General features: G+C 56.1%; 3 protein-coding genes across 3 annotated transcripts; 2 read left to right on the top strand and 1 right to left on the bottom strand.

Annotated features, from left to right (window-relative positions):
• The first annotated feature begins 22 nt into the window (after nucleotides 1-22).
• On the top strand, nucleotides 23-4,740 carry BCV69DRAFT_259553 (AAA-domain-containing protein). The gene is made up of 6 exons (XM_025490664.1): nucleotides 23-1,134; nucleotides 1,207-1,730; nucleotides 1,798-2,620; nucleotides 2,701-3,521; nucleotides 3,608-3,834; nucleotides 3,915-4,740. The coding sequence occupies exons 1-6, from the start codon at nucleotides 97-99 to the stop codon at nucleotides 4,610-4,612; spliced, it is 4,131 nt and encodes a 1,376-aa protein (XP_025348392.1). The 5' UTR covers nucleotides 23-96; the 3' UTR covers nucleotides 4,613-4,740.
• Nucleotides 4,741-11,772: 7,032 nt separating this feature from the next.
• BCV69DRAFT_190980 (hypothetical protein) lies at nucleotides 11,773-12,990 on the top strand. Its single transcript, XM_025489615.1, has 4 exons — nucleotides 11,773-11,820; nucleotides 11,920-12,293; nucleotides 12,378-12,491; nucleotides 12,592-12,990. The coding sequence occupies exons 2-4, from the start codon at nucleotides 11,956-11,958 to the stop codon at nucleotides 12,743-12,745; spliced, it is 606 nt and encodes a 201-aa protein (XP_025348391.1). The 5' UTR covers nucleotides 11,773-11,820; nucleotides 11,920-11,955; the 3' UTR covers nucleotides 12,746-12,990.
• A 3,010-nt stretch (nucleotides 12,991-16,000) lies between these two features.
• BCV69DRAFT_312475 (hypothetical protein) lies at nucleotides 16,001-16,976 on the bottom strand (the record flags this gene model as incomplete). Its single annotated transcript, XM_025494934.1, has 3 exons — nucleotides 16,001-16,316; nucleotides 16,414-16,479; nucleotides 16,561-16,976. The coding sequence occupies 3 exons, from the start codon at nucleotides 16,974-16,976 to the stop codon at nucleotides 16,001-16,003; spliced, it is 798 nt and encodes a 265-aa protein (XP_025348390.1).
• Nucleotides 16,977-18,238: the final 1,262 nt, after the last annotated feature.

The following is an 18,238-nucleotide window of genomic DNA, read 5'->3' as shown; positions in this document are numbered from 1 at the left end:
CGGCTGTCCTCTCCGCACCTCACCTTCGTGGCACAGCACAGCAGCCTTTCTTCTCATACTGTGCCAGGCGATCGCTTCACCCCTCTCATCAAAGCCATGCCATCAGTGGCTGACAAGCAAGACTTACCTTCGTCTCCCTCGCGGCGGCGGCAGGTTACCTTTGTTGCAGCCCAGGCGCAGCCCATACACGAGTCGCAGCACCTCCCACAGACCATCGATGGTCGTGGCCACATCGCCCTCTTGCCATCGCAGCTCTGGGACAAGCTCTTTGCAGACCATGATGATGTTGATGTATCTGCGCAATCTTCGTCCTCCTCCACTCCGGCACATCAAGCAACCGTGATAGCTGTGCAATTCCCGCATGTGCAGCAAGCAGGTAGAAGAAAGGGAGCATCGGAGACTCAGGCAGGTCGCACCTTCCTCTACTCGGCCTACAGAAGCCAAGACGGCGATGAGGAGCAGCCTCGATACATTTCCCTCTCATGGATGCCGGACCTGTCTGAGTCCTCGCCCATATCCGTAAGGATAGCTGCCCATTTACCCCTCCCGCTTTCTAGCATCATCCTCGCAACCGCCGACAATGACCTCCTCGAGGCAGCCCAGAACTCCGACTCGACTTTTGGTCAGGACATTGCTGGAGCTCTCGTTAGACAAAGCGAATATGTGTACTTGCCTCAAGGTAGGGCCCGATTAGTTCAGACGGAGCCCACGCTTCAAGGCATCATCACACAGGACACCAGCATCCTCGTGGTGTATGATGGAGAGGAAGCGTCTGCAGAACAGGATCTGGACGTTGACGGCCTTGAGGGACTGCATCAAGCTCAAATGTCAGAGGGCGAAGCCGAGCTCTCTATAGATGAGCGGTTCCTCGCTGGTTCTGTACTGGAAGACTTTGAAGAATACGCTGAGCAAGCAGGAGAAGCAGCGGAGCTCGCCGCCCACGCCTCTGCCGCTACATCAACGCTCCCAGTAATCGTCATCCAGAACCCAGAGGTCTTGAGAGCATCTATTGAATCTTGGAGAGAAGGGCAACGGCAGCTGGGCGCCCAAGAAGATACCGAGATCGATGAAGAGAGCGCTGTGCTGCTGGCAGAGAAGGGGCTGGCCAGTATAGGAGGCTTCAACGGGGATTGGGTGAGTCATCATCTCTGATCACCGCGAAAGGTCTTCTGCTAAAGTCGTCTGCTCGAATACCCACCTCTACAGGCCATCGCCGAGCTGATAGGCAGCTCAAAGCCCAGACTTGTGCGTCTCTTCTGCTACACTCCCTCGACCACTCACGCAGCATCGCAAGCCTACGTACCACCATCACTGCTACAAAACCTTCAACAATCCCCTGCCGACTTCGATCCGTTTCCTCATACTCCTCCTCGGATAAGACTCGCCCCTATCCCGGCGTCCCGCTCACCCGAGTCATCCATCAGTAACACACCCCTGCACTGCCCTCTGCCGATTCCGTTTGCGGATGCCCTCACCATCGCCAGAGTACCTTCAGCTCTCTCGTCCAACCGCAAGTATCAGACGCTCTTCCTCGATGCACTCAAGGGCTACTTCGAAGGTCGCAAGAGGATCGTCAAAGAGGGGGACATCATTGCAGTAGGCGTGGTGAAAGGCAAGGTCAGATGGGTCCGCAACAAAGGCGGAGCCGAGGAAGGCAGCGAGAAGAAGCAGACAGAGGGGCAGGGTGAGAGGGATGGAGATGTGGCAGATGCAGAGCTGATTGATTATAGGTGAGAAGAGAAGATGATGAGAGCGGAGAGCTGGGATCTTTTACTGACTATCGTCCCACTTCTCCAGTCTGCCACTCTCCTCATCAGCTGGCAGCGAAGACGCTTCTACTTCAACCTTGCCACTTCAGCCGGACGGCGTAGTCCACTTCCTTGTCAGCTCCCTTGTGCCAGAACTCGCTGTCCCCTCTTCTGTCGAATCAGCCAGTGAGAATGTGCGGCCGGAAGACCTGGAGATTCGCGAGCATGCCCGCAGAGGACTATTGGGAGCTGTCGTAGACCCTATCTTGACCAAGATGGTGCAGACAGGCATTGTAGGCAGCCGGATAGGGGACTGGGACGGGTGGCTTGATGTTCAGTCTACACTACCGGATCTGCCTTCCCCTGGACAGGTCAGCCCCTTGACGAGCCCATCGGCGCCTTTCGGAAGGGTCGTACAGCTGCTCGAGGCTACTCTGCTCCCTCAGGCAGGCAGCTACGGGCTTCATCTGACAGTCTTGCTGAAAGGAGCCAGAGGCAGCGGCAAGAAGACGATCGCTCGGTGGATCGCCAAGCAAGTAGGGGTCCACCTTATCGAGATCAACTGCTTCGACATCCTAGGAGATTCAGATACCCAGACAGAGGGCGTCCTGCGAGCACGGATGGAGACTGCCGCCTCGTGTGGTCCGGCGATCGTGCTTCTGCAGAACATCGATGCGCTAGCCCGCAAGAGCCAGGCTATGGAGACTGGGCAGGAGCCAGCTATGAGCCATGTTCTGCGCAGCTGTGTTGAGAAGCTCAGGGGGACCATGGGTCAGGGTCATCGCCCAGTGGCCGTGTTTGGGACTACGAGCGATCCGGACAAGTGCCCGAATGGTATCTTGGCCACCTTCAAGCACGAGATTAGCATTGATGTGAGTAAGCGCATGAGAATTCACAGAAAGGCCTCTAGCTGATGCGATCTTCTTCACCATTCACTCTCAAACATCCTCAGGCACCTAACGAGGCTGAGCGACTGCAGATCTTAACCACCTCCGTGAGCCAGTCCGGCCTGATACTAGGCCCAGATGTCAGTCTGAAAGACGTCGCAACACAGACGGCCGCCTTAGTCGCTGCCGACCTAGTAGACCTCGTCGCTCGAGCCCGCCTAGCCAGCATCGAACGTGTCCGCAAAGCCTTTGGTTTCCTCCCCCATCCTCCCACGGAGGAAGATCTAGCCACCTCTGGCATCTGCCTGACAGGAGCCGACTTTGATTCTGCCCTTCGCAAAGCACGCAGCAACTACAGTGAATCCATTGGGGCACCCAAGATTCCCAATGTCACATGGGACGATGTTGGTGGTCTCGCAAGCGTCAAGAGCGATATCCTCGATACCATCCAGCTTCCTCTAGAACACCCGGAACTCTTCACCGACGGGCTCAAGAAGCGGTCCGGTATCCTGCTGTATGGCCCACCTGGGACGGGAAAGACGCTACTGGCAAAGGCGGTTGCTACTTCTTGCTCGCTCAACTTCTTCTCCGTCAAAGGACCAGAGCTGCTGAACATGTACATCGGAGAGTCAGAGGCGAATGTGCGAAGGGTCTTCCAGCGGGCGAGGGACGCGAAGCCCTGTGTCATCTTCTTCGATGAGCTGGATAGTGTGGCTCCCAAGCGAGGCAATCAGGGAGATAGTGGTGGTGTTATGGACCGAATCGTCAGTCAGCTGCTCGCTGAGCTCGATGGAATGGCAGGTGGTAAAGAAGGGACGGATGTCTTTGTCATTGGGGCTACCAATCGTCCCGACTTGCTCGACCCAGCATTACTACGACCAGGAAGGTGAGTCAGATATCACGGATGGCAGACTAGTGCAAGAGAGGGCATGCATTGACAATAGTACCACTACATCTTCTCCTGTGCTACAGATTCGACCGTCTCCTCTACCTCTCCGTATCCGAGACGCACGCTGCCCAGCTCAACATCCTGCAAGCTCTCACCAGGAAGTTCAAGCTGGATCCTGACCTAGGCGACCTGTCTATCATCGCAGAGCGCTGTCCCTTCAACCTGACTGGAGCAGACTTCTATGCATTGTGCAGTGATGCTATGCTCAAGGCTATGACGAGAAAGGCGGGCGAAGTGGATGATCAGATTGGTGAGTGGGATCAGAGAGACGAGCAGAGGAAGGAGGATTTCATCGACTAACTCACTCTCATTGCCTTTGCTTCTCTCCAGCCCGTTTGAATGCCTCTGGCCCTCCTTCATCGTCCTCGCCCCATCCATACCCCATCACGCCTCAGTACTACCTCTCTGAGCTGGCCACTCCAGCCGAGATCGAAGTGAGGGTGAAGCGCGAAGACTTCGAGGCCGCCTTGAGGGAGCTGAGCCCGAGTGTGAGCGAAAAGGAGATGGAACACTATCGTAGCGTCCAGCAGCAGTTCTCTGGGCCTGCCAAAGGAGAGGAAGGCAAGGCAGAAAATGCTCGCGCTGATGTGGGTGACGAAGATGCCCAGACGAGGATGATCGAAGAGATGATGAAGAGGGCTGGCCTTTCCAATGGATCGTCTGAGGGTGGTGCATACATCCTAGACGAGCAGGACGAGGAGGAGGAGCAAGCGATCAGCACTGCATCCAAAGGCAAAGGCAAGGCGAGAGCTCGCCCAGATGGCATCGAAACAACTCACTTGGAGAATATTGGGCAAGGCAGCAGCGGGACTGGGGAGCTCCTTCCACCATTGGAGGCTGAAAGACCGCAGAGCAATGGCAGTGGCCCAGCCATGACCAAGGATGCCATCGAAGGGCCTCCCTCTACCGTGGGTAATGAGGCGGATGGCCCAAGTGGGGAAACACAGCCTGTCCCGAACGGTAGTGGTCAAGGGGGGAAAGGAAAGAGCAAAGGCAAGGATAAGGGGAAAGGCAAAGCAAGAGCATGAGTGTCAGCGGGACGTTCCTCTGTAGTCATGCTGTACTGGCAGCGCTCTGCTTCACCATCTTTGTGGAATTGGATAGCATCGTATATTCTTGCTCTCACTCACGGCATGCCAATTGGAAGATCCGTCACCCGTTACCCCACCCTGGCCAAGGGTCTGGCCTGTACGCATCTCAGAGATCTCCTCCCGCCTATGGTCTGCGAAGCAACGGCCTGCGTTGAGGGGCTAAGAAAGTGGACCATTGACAGTCAGCGCCAGTCTCACAAGGCGCCTCTACTGGACCTCTCGTCAGTCACAGAGGGGCGTACACTCACCTTCTCCGCAGGATGTCCAACCCTATGGCTAGCACTGGGAAGGTGCTCTAGGCTTGCTCCCTCCAACGACTCGAGACTGAGTCAGAGCAGCATCGAGAGAGGTGAATGGCTTCGCTCAGGGGCTGTTGCCGAAGGCGTTCGCCATCAATCCTATAGGGTGTTCCTCTCCTCTCCGAGCGCTCGCTGTGTCGATGACCCCATATAGGGAAGAAGGAACGATTCTGCCTGTCAGCCAAGATTGTTCGAGCCTGTCTCATAGATTGCAGTCCTAGCGCCTGTGGTGAGACAAGCCCCACATCTCCGTGTCTCACCTCTCGGCGGGACTCACTCAGCTGGTGCCCTTGCAGTATCGAAGCAGGTCGTTGCACCTCGTAGCCGGTCCTGATGGCTTATGAGCTCTGCCAGTCTGCTGCTGAACGACTCTGACCTGCTTGAATCTCTCGAATGGAGCCTGTGTGGGTGCTACCCCATGATGGTAGCCCCCCTGCTAGGCGATTTCTGGGCGTGGCGGAGGTGGAAAAGTGGTGAGACATAGAAGAGGTATCGACAGGGCGGGTATATCGACACTACTCTAGTGTGTGATGGTGCTCACCATCGAGGCAGGATGGTGGTAGGCGGGGGGAGCTAGCGGCTCGAGGCTGTCAGGGCGGGCGGAAATTGCGAGGTGTGGTACGGAAGCGGGCGGATCGGGCAGGGCCGCGATACAGTGCCAGAGCAACGGGGCGGGGGCGGGCAGAAACGAGCTTCCAGGCACACAGACCCCGCTTCAGAGATGGCACAGGGTGCGGGCGAGAGAGACTATCCCTCGTCCGCACGACACACACACACACACGCAGGTGCAGGCATCCCAATGCTTGGGTGCTTACTGACTCACACACTCTGGCTGTCACTCCGGCCGTCGATCAGTGCTGGGCCATCAGCGATCACGACGAGAATGGATACGATCAGCGTCAGCTTTTTGGAAACAGCCAAATGGCGTCAGGAATCAGCGGTTGATGCACCGACGGAATTTCTTGCACGGCGATCAGTGCGAACGGCGATTCTCATCAAGCATGCGCCTGACTAAAAGCTGGAATGGAAACGGCGGGGCTGATTCGCCGGGAAACCCACGACAAAAGAATCCAAGAAGTAGGCGGATAAGCGGGGCGCGAAGCAACCAAGAATCAGTAGCGATCAGCCAACCAACAGACCATCAGCAGACGAAGATTCCACCCGCACTCCAGCCAGCCAGCCAGCGCCTGGCAGAGACTAAGGGGCCAGCCAGACTCCAGGCTGCTACCCGCAAAGGGCGAAGAGGCAGAGAGGTATATAGTCGACCCCCCTGGACCGTTTCTGTTTTGCCCTTCTCCCTCATCATCCACATCTCTACACCGCCTATCCAGACCTCTCCCCAATCCTACTTCTCCAACCTCACCACCAAGACAAGGGTAAGTTCTGAGTCTCCAGGGACGCCCGGAAGATAGTCTGGTGAGATGGTCCCCCGAAGGCAGTAGGCGGGTGCTCCCGCCTGCGAGTCTCCTCATCCACAGCAGGAAGGGTCATGCACTTCAAGGAGCTGAGTCAGCAGTAGTCACGATACTCTGGCGGTGATAAAGAGGGGCCCATCGAGCCACGAGCACGCTGTCTTGTACTCAGCATCAGGCATCCAGGCCGGAGAGTTCGAGCCCTAGAAGCGCGCCTGTTGATTCGTTGACAAGTGCCATGCTTGCCATTCAAGGCCGAGGGCTGAGGTGGATAGCTCAGCTAGACTCCATAGCCCTCCAAACAGCTGATTAGCCCACAGTAGACGTGACCTGCTGTCTGGCGATGGTGGCATAATCGTTTCGATCCTGTGACCGATTGTACTGACTGAAAGATCTTCTTACTTCTTTTCTTCCTGCCCCCCATACATCTTCGTATTCGGCCCACGACCACCCTTGCGAAATGCGACATTGGACTCTGCAACATTGGACTCGCTGGTCGTTACCAGCTGCCTTCGTAAGTCTGGCTCCCCACCAGCCCATTCCATTGACCCTGCTCTAGCTCTAGCTGTTCGCGCCTCATACTGCAGCATTTTGACGACTTCTTCTACCTGCTCCGTCTATGTCTTTGTAATGTTCTGTTCTTCTCATTAATGATACGCTTCAGTACAACAAGCATATGTTATCAGGGTGTTGTGTCGGTGTGATGATAGGGCACTCAGCTCAATCTTACGCTGTGTGCCGACTTCTGTACAGGTTCATCTGCCTTGCTTTTGTCCTTCGGTTCCTCGCTGCTCCTCCGAGCATCCTGTACCTTCCTCAGCGGTCAATACTTTCTTCCCAGTTCCATCTTCTCCAAGGAAGTATCCATCGAGCAACAACTGACAACGGCCCCAATCACCCTCAAGTGCCGGGCTCTTCTCCTTTCAACCCCGCTTCCTGCCACACTGTATGCGCTCCGCTCCACGTCTCGCACGGGAGATTGTCCCAGCAGGCGGCCGTGCGCGATACTTGCCTTCAGGGCAGCACCCCTGGGCCCGAGCTACAGTCAGAGTGCATGCTGAGCACCCGCACGATGTCAAGGAGGAGATATTCCAGGGGAATCAGATCGAAAGCAGCCTCACGGACATGGGGAAGAAAACCCACAAGCCGATCACAGCCACAGAACTACTGTCGAGGGCGTGGTGAGCTCAGCGGGGTGAGGGTGAGGACCCTACGCACGGTGTCCACAGGCCTACAGTCAAGGGGGTTAGGCTGAGGCTGATCAAGCAGGACTGAGGCACTGGAGCAGCCGCGCCGGAGAAACAGTCCCGAACAGCCATCGACCATGAGTCGTCAGAGCAACCCAAGCCCTGCCCGCCCGTACAGTCGGCCAGTGCCTGGCACTGGCTCAGTGACATGTCGCTCGGTCAGCCAGAACGGAGGCCAGGGCAAGAGCAATGGCGGACAGGCGGGGGCCTATATAGTCGCCCCTCCCCCCTCCCCCCTCGGACGTTTCTCCTTTCCCCCTCTCTCTCAACACACACAGCCCTTTTCAACGATCTCTTCTCCTCCTTACACTTCTCTCCTCCCTACACTTCTCTCCACCCTACGCTTCTCTCCTCTCTACGCTTCTCTCCACCCATCTTCTCTCTACGCCTCCTCGCCTGCCTTCTCTCTTGCCTACCCATCAACCTACGCACCCGCTCTCTACGCCTCTTCACACGCCTCTTCTTGTCTCTACGACTCTTGCCTCTCCACTTCTTGTACCCACCCTGCTTCTTACGCATCATGCCACCGAGAAGGTCACCTCGTGCAAGTCATGAGGTCAAGACCCCTCCCACGTCCTTGGCCGCAGCCAAGGCCGAAATCAGCAAGATGCAAGAAGCTCAGATTGTCGAGAAGCGGCGAGTTGAATACCAACTCACCGCGGTCGAGAACAAGGCAGATACAAGGATCAAGAGGGCCGAGGCTCGAGCTCTCGAGGCGCGCCAAGAGGCAGAGGGGTACCGAGCCGAGAGGGACATCTACAAGAGCAGGTGCGACTGGCTGGAGACCTTCAAGGTCGCGGTCGAGGAGATGAACAAGCTCAGCCTCGCCGTTCTCGGAACGAAGTAAGTTCACACTGAGCCTCCATTCACAATCGATCACTGCATGTCTGACTGGCCCTTACCACCTTCTTCTCGAGCAGAAAGCGTTCCAGGAGCCAGTCTCCGCCCCCGCCGCCGGCCCCCCCCACCCCTCAGCAGGCCTCTTTCCTCGAGATGTAAGCTTTAGCCCAGCCTCAGCTGAAGATGGTCTATCTGTACTGACTTCGATCTACCTTTCTCGCCGTCTCTGCTCGCCACATCATCACTCGGCTCGCCTGCGACTATCCACGTCATACCTGCCCCTCAATTGTACGTTTGTGCCTTGATCACCTGAACCTCACAGTCCGCAAAAGCGCCTTGCCCGCGGTAAGAGGGCCACTGGCCCCTCGCCGGCGCTCTTCTCAGAGCCATGAGCAACACCTTACCCCCGGATGTGTGGCGTCTTCGCCCCTCCCCCCAATTAAAATAAAAAGTCGTGGTTTTCTTGTCCTCATTCGGTCTGTGTCCTATCCGTGTGAAATTCGTGACGTGCTCGTGGGGTGCACACTTCGCCCACGAAGTTTGTTGTGAGACGATTGACTGTGCCGAGTGAGATGGTTGGTTCCTCATCTCCCGGACTTGTACCCTCAGGCTCAGCCATACTCTATGCTCCCCCGCCACGCTAGCAGAAGTCAGCACAAGTACCTGATCAGTGCTTGGGAGAGCAGAGAGCGAGGCCCTACTGATGCTTGGCCCTCGCAGGGATACAGGCAGGATAAACCACCGGTCAAGGTCTCGATGCGCACAAGGGAGGCAAGAACTACAGCTATGCCTGTAGACTTTGAAGCAGCACGACTTCACAGAGTCAGTGGCCCCATCGAAGAGGTCACGGTGTGAGTCGAGTCGTGAAAGGGTGATAGAGGCCAACGCGATAGGAAGGGACTGCGAGAGCGATAGTTGGTACAGTAGCTGAGCGAGCCCACGTCGAGCGCTTGTTCTCTGGGTAGATGGCAGAGGTAGCTATCGATGAGACTCAGAGGTGAAGATGCAATGAGAATGACTATTGCAAGGGCTCGTTGACTACAAGGATCATCTGTGCCGTCCTTAAACTCTGTGTTACAACTAAGGAAGGAGAAGAGGGTAGGGCCGTTCGGCCACGCCGACCATAGTGTAGACATCCACGAGTAATCCTCGCCCCAGGTTGTACCAGCTTTCTTCGCAGGCGACGCCATGTCCCCATACCATCTGTGCGACTGTCTCGACGTAGTGAAAGCATAAGTGTTTGAGATCTCTCAAGATGCCTTTGAGGAAGTAGTAGAGCAAGTGGCTGGTGGGAGGAGCTGTGGCAGCTGAGCCAGCATCTGGAGGAAGGGTATGTGGGGACCAATGCAAGATCGTGGCAGTGTCGAGCATCGAAAGACCGGGTGTCAGCGTCTCAGCTTTGCTAGTGTACTCACAGACGAATCAAGACGAGGATTCCACCTTAAGTGCCCCCTCCCCCCCCCGGTCTCTCTTCCATAGGCTCTGTCTAGAACATCCACCAGAGGCCTTGCCGTCCTGTGACTTGCGACAGGTTGAGCAGCCTCTATGCTGATGGCTCAAGACACTCGACGAGACTATCCGTGAAGATTCTGAACAACAACAGATATCCACGGAGAGAGGCCTTTGCCACTACCTCCGATTCCGCTGGGGACAGGACGGTTGCTGGGGCTGGGCTGGGGAGCAAGCATCGATACTGTGGCGCTGAAGGTTACAGAAGGACACAGCTGTGGCCGCTTGCTGAAGATCTAGTGCTGGCAGTGCTTGACCTACTGCAGTGCTCTCGTGGTGTGAAGCCTCGGGAGACTCGTACTGGTACTGTAGCTGTGATCATGTGGCACCTGGGGTGATTTTGCCATGGCTGGGCTAACAGTAGCAGCATGCTGTAGTGGCCGCTCAGCCTGAGGTGTAGGGGCAGGTAGATGTGCAGCGGAACGGAGCGGCTGTCGAAGAGGAATCGCGTAGCAAAGGGCCGTATCACATTACAGTACATGGGCAACTGGGAGCTAAAGCGAGGCGGGACCGTTCCAGCCTGCGTGAACAGGCTGAGATAGGGGCATGAGTCATGCTCCCGCCCCAAAGATGTCGGCTGATCATTATCCCCGGCTGTTGATTGCCCTCCAAGCCCCTCTCGCGTGAACTCTTCCCCCCTGCGGTGCCTTCGGGACGCAGCTTCCGTGGATGCGCGCCTCTGCTCAGTCCACCATCGCCCCAACGCTGTCCTGCTTTTGCGCGCCCCAACACGGCAAATGCCCCTGTCACTTCACACCTTCGCCACAAGTCGTACCCATCGCTTCCACCCCTAGACGTACGCTCTTCCTTTTTCAGACTTCGTTAGTTACATATAGACGTTCCCCAATCTCGTCAACAGACACATAAAGATACGGCTCACTCCAGAGGAGAGAGTCGTCCATCTCCAGTGAGTAGAGTGGTAATCGAGAAGAGCTCCTACAGACGACATCCGTGCCGATCACTGATCACTCGTTTGCCCCTGCAGTCCTGCGCTAGAGCTTCTTGCTGTCAGCTACGGACTACAGAACAGCGTCAGAGAGCATGGTGATTCCTAATCAGCCGCTCCTGATCCTGAGGCCATTGGCGCACTTGCTCTGAGATGCCCCTCCACAAGCGTCTCACGATCGCCCAACATACCTAAAATCCTCGGGCTGTTCGAAACAGACTCGAATCCAATATCTCTCTCCCTTCCTCCAATCACCTTTCGCTCCATCAATTTAGACTACGACTACGACCTTCTCAAAGCTTCTATGAGTTGATCTTCTATGCGACTGTCACAAGACGGGCAGGTACTCAAGTAAGTCCGCTTCTCTTGACCTGCTCTTCTCTTCCTACTATCGTAGCAAAGACCTCACCTCTTCCCTTCGCCTCTTCGATTGCCACCGTTGCAGATCCCACTTGGATCAACGATCGTCACAGGCTTAATACTTGAGACCAGTCGACGACCACCCTGTCATGGTCTCGGTCCGCTGTCTCACACGGCTCTCTCCACGCGCTCCTTCCGGATCTCGGACTGGCTTTTTGCTCTACTTCTGGGCCCTTGACAGCGGTGCCATGTTGCACACGCCTTCCTCCGAAGCCAGAAGGCAACTTCCTCTTGTCTGCTGTCAGAGCAGGCCCAATGATTGAGTCGTTCCGAGTGAGTCCTCTTGCAGGGCTACGGTCACACAGCTGGCTCCTTGCTTCAACGACACATACACCTTTCCTTCCCTTCAGCCTCATTCGCTCGGAGGGTACATTCTCGCCGCATTGGTCACTGATTAGGACTCTGCTCATCGACCCTGGGCGAGCTCTCCTTCTGGCTCCCCTCTTGGCTCTCCTTCTTCCAAGTCTGGCTGGTGAGTTCTTGAGGAGTCATTGTGATGTCACGAAGGGAGCAGGTACTCATGTGATTTCGCCCCTGTTGCTTGAATGCACTCCTGTCCCTACACCTCAAGACAACTCGGGTGTCATATACCACAAGGTGCCTTACCATGCATCCCCCTCGCCGCCCTCCCAGGGGATCTCGCAGCACGCAAGCCCAGCAACAAAGTCAGCAGGAGAGGTCTCAGGCCCCCAGCCCTCCTTCCCGCTCCCAACGCTCCGAGTCGGAAGCGCCTGTACAGCCTCCCCTCGCCGAGCGCAACGCTCGTGGCGAACGCTGGCTGAGGGAATTCGTAAGGCTGAATCGAGACTTGATCTGGGCTACAGGAGAGCTCGGGACCTCCCTCGAAGAAGTCGAACGTCTGCGCAGGGAGAGGGATGAAGCGTTGACTCTGGTTCGGCGACACCACGAACAGAGCGCTGACTATCTTCGTAGGACAGGATCCCCGTGAGTAGACTTGGGTAGCTACTCTCAAAACACCTGCTCATACCGAGCACATTTCTCCTCGTTGGACTGTTTCTCCTGCAGAAGTACGTCTTCACCTCGGACTCCCTCTCAGCGCCCTCAATTTGATAAACGGAGGGACCCTGCTCGTCGTCCTTGGGCCAGCTCTCCTCCTGGGTCACCTTCTTCGCGCCGTCTTCGGTGAGTAGCCCTCTGACTACCATCGACACTATCATTACCGCCAAAACCTATGTTACTTCTCCCTGACATCTCCTCTCACCCCATACAAACGTATCTACAGAGGTGACGCTCTCAGGTCCGAGGGGCTTCAGCGTGGGACATTGCAGATCGACGCAAGAGACCGTCCCCGCCGATCAGAGCGACAACGTGGCCGGGCGGCGGGTCCTTCTTCTGGCGTCGTGAGGTCAGACGGAGGAGCAGGCGAGGAGAGGTAGGATTGACAGCGGGAGGGACAGCAGGAAAGGTGGCAAGGCCAGTGAGAAGAGGTCAGGAGAGGGAGGTGTTATCCAAGTACGCCGGGACTAGGGAAAGAATGGCAGAAATCGTGTCAGTGTCAAGCATGGGGAAGAAGAATCCAATGGCCAATGGAAGACTTGCATCCGCTGAATCCAACGCCTATCGCCTTTCAAGGCCGAGTGTTTGTCCTCGTCTCTGGTGTTAGCTTTCGTTGGTGATGGCCAGCCATTGCGACATCGTTGCTGCCGACAACACCACAGGGTGTTACCCTGGCTATGAGCTCGCTCGGAAATGCTCTCCCATATCAGCCTTCCTCTCGTCAGCAGAATGGTTTTTGGCAAAATGCGATCTGCAAGGCTACAGCTTTCGCCTGTCTGTAGTCCATGCCAACCGATTCGGATCGTCGTCGAGGTCTACATTGAGCTTGCTCTCTGTTGGTCTGTCGAGCAGAAGTGAACGCGCCCATGTCAGAGCAGTACCGACACTGTTCGGGGTCTTAAGAGTTGCTGCAGGTCATACAAAGTCCTTGCAGTGATGCGATACGATGCACAAAGGTGCCTGTGATGTCGAGAAGACACTTGACAAGAACACTCTTCTCTTCTTGCTTCGGAAGTTGAGATATTCGAAGACACGGACGCACAGACGGTAAATGAGGAAAGACTGAAGCACTTGTATTTGCGTAAGTAAATAGATGGTGATAAGCTTCCTCCCCTACCCCCTTCTGCCTGAGCCTGGAGTGACCGGCGTCCAGGTTGTCCCATCCCCACTTTCGCCGGCCCTTGGCACGTCCGAAGTCGGCCCTCCACTCCCACGCTGTCGGTGGGCGCCGTAGCGCACCCTCCCCTCTATTCCCGCCGTGCCACTCCCCGCCTCCTCTTTCTGTACCTCCGCCTCCTTGTCCAAATCCTCGTCTGGCCTCCGTGCTTGCTCCGGGCTGGTCTCACGAGCACGAACTGGGCGAGCTGGATGACGACGTCTGTGGGAGAGGAGAGGAAAGATAGAAGGAGGGGATGTGTTGCCGCGTGAGGGAGCAGCATGAATGTCGGTCGAATCCAACAGGAGAGAGTGGAAGAGCGTCGTATGGCATACGGTGGTGTTGAAGGGGTCGTGTGGCACACGATGGCGTTGGGTAGAACACAGGAATGTGTATCGCACGATGGCGTTGGTCGTATGGCATACGATGGCGTTGAGGTGGTCGTATGGCATACGATGGCGTTGAGGAGGTCGTATGGCATACGATGGCGTTGAGGAGGTCGTGTGGCACACGATGGCGTTGAGTCGAACACGAGATGTGTATCACACGGTGGCATTGAGTAGAACACATGAAAGTGTATCACACGGTGGCGTTAGGGTGATGGTCGTGTGGTACACGATGGCGTTGAGGGGGTCGTGTGGCACACGATGGCGTTGAAGAGATGGTCGCATAGCATACGATGGCGTTGAGGGGGTCGTGTGGTCCACGATGGCGTTGAGGTGGTCGTATGGCATACGATGGCGTTGAGGGGGTCGTGTGGTACACGATGGCGTTGAGGTGGTCGTATGGCATACGATGGCGTTGAGGTGGTCGTATGGCATACGATGGCGTTGAGTAGAACACAGGAATGTGTATCGCACGATGGCGTTGGTCGTATGGCATACGATGGCGTTGAAGAGATCGTATGGTATACGACGGCATTGAGTCGAGCGGTCGAGGCGTCAAAGTGACATTCGTATTGAATACGAGCCATGAGTCGAGGAGTCAAAATGACATTCGTATGGAATACGAGCCGTGAGTCGAGCAGTCGAGAAGTTGAGTGGATATTCGTAGGGTATGGCGTAGAATCAAGGAGATGGTCGTATGGCATACGATGGCGTTGACGGTGTTGATGTCCAGGGACATGCAAAGGGGAGAGTGGAAGTCGGCGTTGCGGGCAGTAGAGGAAGAGATGGGAGGGATGGAGAGGGGAGAGAGAGCAGGCTCTGTCAGTACCCGAGGTCTTACAAGGCGTAGGCGGCTTGTGCCACCATCAGCAAAGCTTCATCCGTATGACCCTGTATGCTATCGCTCGGGACTGAGGGTTCAAGCACCGATGTGAAGCGTATGAACTCACCGTCGTGGAATGGAAGAGAGTGACCTGTATGGCGAGGTCTGCAGACGTCGGTTGCCAGGAGTTCCCCAAGCGGTGCGTTGCGGCCCACTTGAGGGAGAGCGAAGGGGCGAAAAAGGGGCATCCGAGCGGGCCAGCCTGATGCAGTGAAGGGAAAGTGTTTGGCTATTCTTTACGAAGAGGTCAAGACGGCTCCGTAGTTCTACTCACATCGGCTGTAGGTAGGGCAAAGAACCTCCTTCCAGCACTCGGTATGAGGACCGAACATGGACTCGGATGAAAGTCCAGGCGTTATTTCGCTATCGCTCCAAAATACCGAACTCATTTCTCGGGGTCTGCCTCTCTTCTTCGGCCCAGAGAAGTTCCCTGAGTAAGCCTCTCGGCCACAGCAGTCTCACACAGAGCGGATGGACTCGATGCGGGTCGAGGAGGCCTTGCGGGTCCAGAAGACTGTCGTGAAGAGGGATGACGTGAGCTTGTCCCGAGAAGATATCTGTTGCAAACAAATCTCTCTGGCAATGGATCACTTCGTGGTGAGACGAGAGTGTAGGAATAGGCAACAATGGACGGCAAGGAAAGCAAGTCAACGACGGCGAGCATAGTCAGGTCAGCGGGAACTCTCAGCGTGTGTTCCCCCGCCAGGCCGATGAGGCCGAATCTGAGGTTCCGTTCCGACGTCCCGTTCTCATCGTTCAAGGCGCTTGACCATCCGTACCTGGCACAAAGAAATTTCATAGCCCATAGCAGCACGCTTTCTCACACGGAAGCCATTCACACTCTCGAGAGAGCCTCCTGTGATTGCTGGTGCAGCTCTATCAGTCCTCAAGTCTCCCCAATTCTGGAGCTCGCCTGGCGGATTACAGCTGTGGTCGATTCGTAGGCAGGACGGTCAGGTAGCTTTCGACCAAGGTATGGTTTTGCAGTGCTCAAGCGATGCTCGAGCGCGGCCAGTGGACCGAGAAAACATCCTGACAGCCTCAACGAAAGTAGCGAGCGGCGGTCTGCACAGATCTAATGAGCAGACTAGTGATGTAGTGTAACGGAATGGATATTGAGCTTGAAATACAGCAGAATCCATGGCTCAGCGTTCCTCGCTTCAGTCCTCCCTACAGATTCCCGTACCATAGCTTCCACTCCTCTGCTCTCTCAGCTCCCTGTCCCCGGCCGTCCAGACCCACTTGCTCCTTCATTGTTGTTGGTCTCTCGTACGAACGTCTTGGTATAGTATTCTGTCACCGGCTGTCCACGGTTGCCTCGCGAGGGGCGAGAGGGGCCAGAAGAGCTTGAATTCCAAGCCCAGATCGCCGAAAAAATGCAGAGGATTTGAGTCAGCAAAGGGCCTGTACGGGAGCAGATGATGTCTGCCTTCATCGCCAGACAGCACCGCTGTGAACACTCTGGGGTCAGCCGCCAAGAGAAGTCGTAGGCGCGTGCTAGGAATGGCAGCAATCCCTGCACTCGGCTGTACGTGGGGATAGCGGTAGCGAGCCAGACCAAACGGCAAGTCTCTGGAACGGCTTCAACAGACTAGAATCAGCTGATGCTAGGCTCAGACTCACCTTTGTTTTTGGGTCGAAGGCCCAGCGGCGTCCTCGTCGTCTTGCCTTGCTCGCTTTTTGCCCTGCCTGGAAACAGAGCCGAAGGGAATTCAAGTGCACCATTGCGTGAGCTCTGTTCCTATGCAATAGCCATTGAATCGAACTCACGGTCGCCAATTAGCGTCCACAGCTATCTGCTCGATGGCAGCGAAGCGGCATTGTGCATCGACCTGGCCTTCCCGAGCTCTACGAACCAGCTCCGCCAGCTTGCTCTCCAAGTTCTCGGCTCGTGCCTTGAACTCTTCAGCTTGCTGTTTCCAGGCGGAAGCCTGCTCCTCTGCCTCTCTCTGCTCTTCTTTGGCCCTCTTGACAGCAGCCGCGGCTCGATCCTTGACGGCTTGGCTGTCTGCTGCATGGCGGCGCAGGTTGATGGCAGCGGTGTTCTCCAGCAGCTCAATGCGCTGCAGGAGTGTCTCCTGGGTGGCGAGTCCAGCTAGAGCAGCAGCACTTGTGCTGGCTCTGCTTCTGGTGGCGCGCCGAAGGGCAGGTCCATCAACGCTGGGACGCGGAGCCCGAGCGGACATTGCAAAGGTACAGTGATGGTAGGGTAGAATGAAAGTGGCGCTGGTGGTCGTTGTCTCCTCTGTTGTCTTGCTTAAAAGTTCGAGAACGGGAGTTGGTTGGGCGTACAGAATGGGCGGGTAAGATGGGTGGGTGAGCTGATGGAGAGAGGGGAAGCGCTGGGAACGAGGGTGAAGGGGCCGGGCTTATCACCCCTGCTCGCCGAAAGCGCTGAGTCCAAAGCTTCCACTGGCTGAAGCCCGCGGGTTGGCCAGACGACATGATCAATGAGTAGGGACTCAATTCTTCAGTGTGTGAGAGCGGTGGACGTAGGTACATCTTCGCTCTGATTCGACGTGTCCCTTTACTGAGTTCGCCTGCCGGACAAGCACACTGCACCGCACCGCTTTTGACCTGCACTGATCGTTGGATGGACTGCTTGCGCATCTAAGCTCTTATCCACCGTGCGCTCTGACTCTGTTTGCCCAATGATGCTCAGACCAGCTCACTGAACCGTCGCCGGTCTCAAGTGGCACCTCTGATCGTTCCTCTTTGCTTTGAATGCATTTGCCCCTAATCACTTTCCCTTCCAGACGCGCCGACTACAGTAGCACTCATTTGTGGTGATGCAGGTTAATCGCTATCTCCGAGACAGGCACGGTAGATGTTTCAGGGTCTCATGAACAGATAGATCAAGGCCTGTTCATGTCTCTGATCTACCAACGTGCGGACATGCAGGCGTACATCCGCCCGCTTCGCGTCTCCGCTCGGCCGAAGTGGAGGGGGGGGAGAGATTTAGCGTGAATTCAGTCTCTTGGCACTCGGTTCAGTCGCCCGGCTTGAAGAGGTAAAGACCCGGCGTGTGGTATTCGACTGATGAAAAGGAAAGAGTGACCGAATGATCAGACATGACACTATGGAAGCCGCAGGACGGATCAGTCGTCAAGTGCGGTAGAGAGAGTGTGAAGCTCAGATTGAAGGACGAAAGTAAAAGATGACATTGGCGAGCGACAGAGTCAAGAGGATGAAAACTGAGGTCGAGGCTGACATGACGAGGTGCTTCCCCTTCGAGTGGACAAGAAGCGGAGGCGAAAAAGCTGGTCGGAGGTCACTAAGTAGCGTTCAGAGATCAGATTCCGATGTGGTGGAGCCGACTTGGGCACACTAAACCTGATGGAATGGGGTGGGAGATAGTACACACGAGAGAGCGTCTAGGTCGCTCTGCCTCTTGGAGACGAGATGATGAGCAGTGGGGAAGGGAACATACGCAGCTCATTGCTATCTT

Source organism: Pseudomicrostroma glucosiphilum, assembly GCF_003144135.1.
Source record: "Pseudomicrostroma glucosiphilum strain MCA 4718 unplaced genomic scaffold BCV69scaffold_6, whole genome shotgun sequence".
NCBI classification, from domain to species: Eukaryota; Fungi; Basidiomycota; class Exobasidiomycetes; order Microstromatales; family Microstromataceae; genus Microstroma; species Microstroma glucosiphilum.
This window is presented reverse-complemented; position numbering and strand designations above follow the sequence as displayed.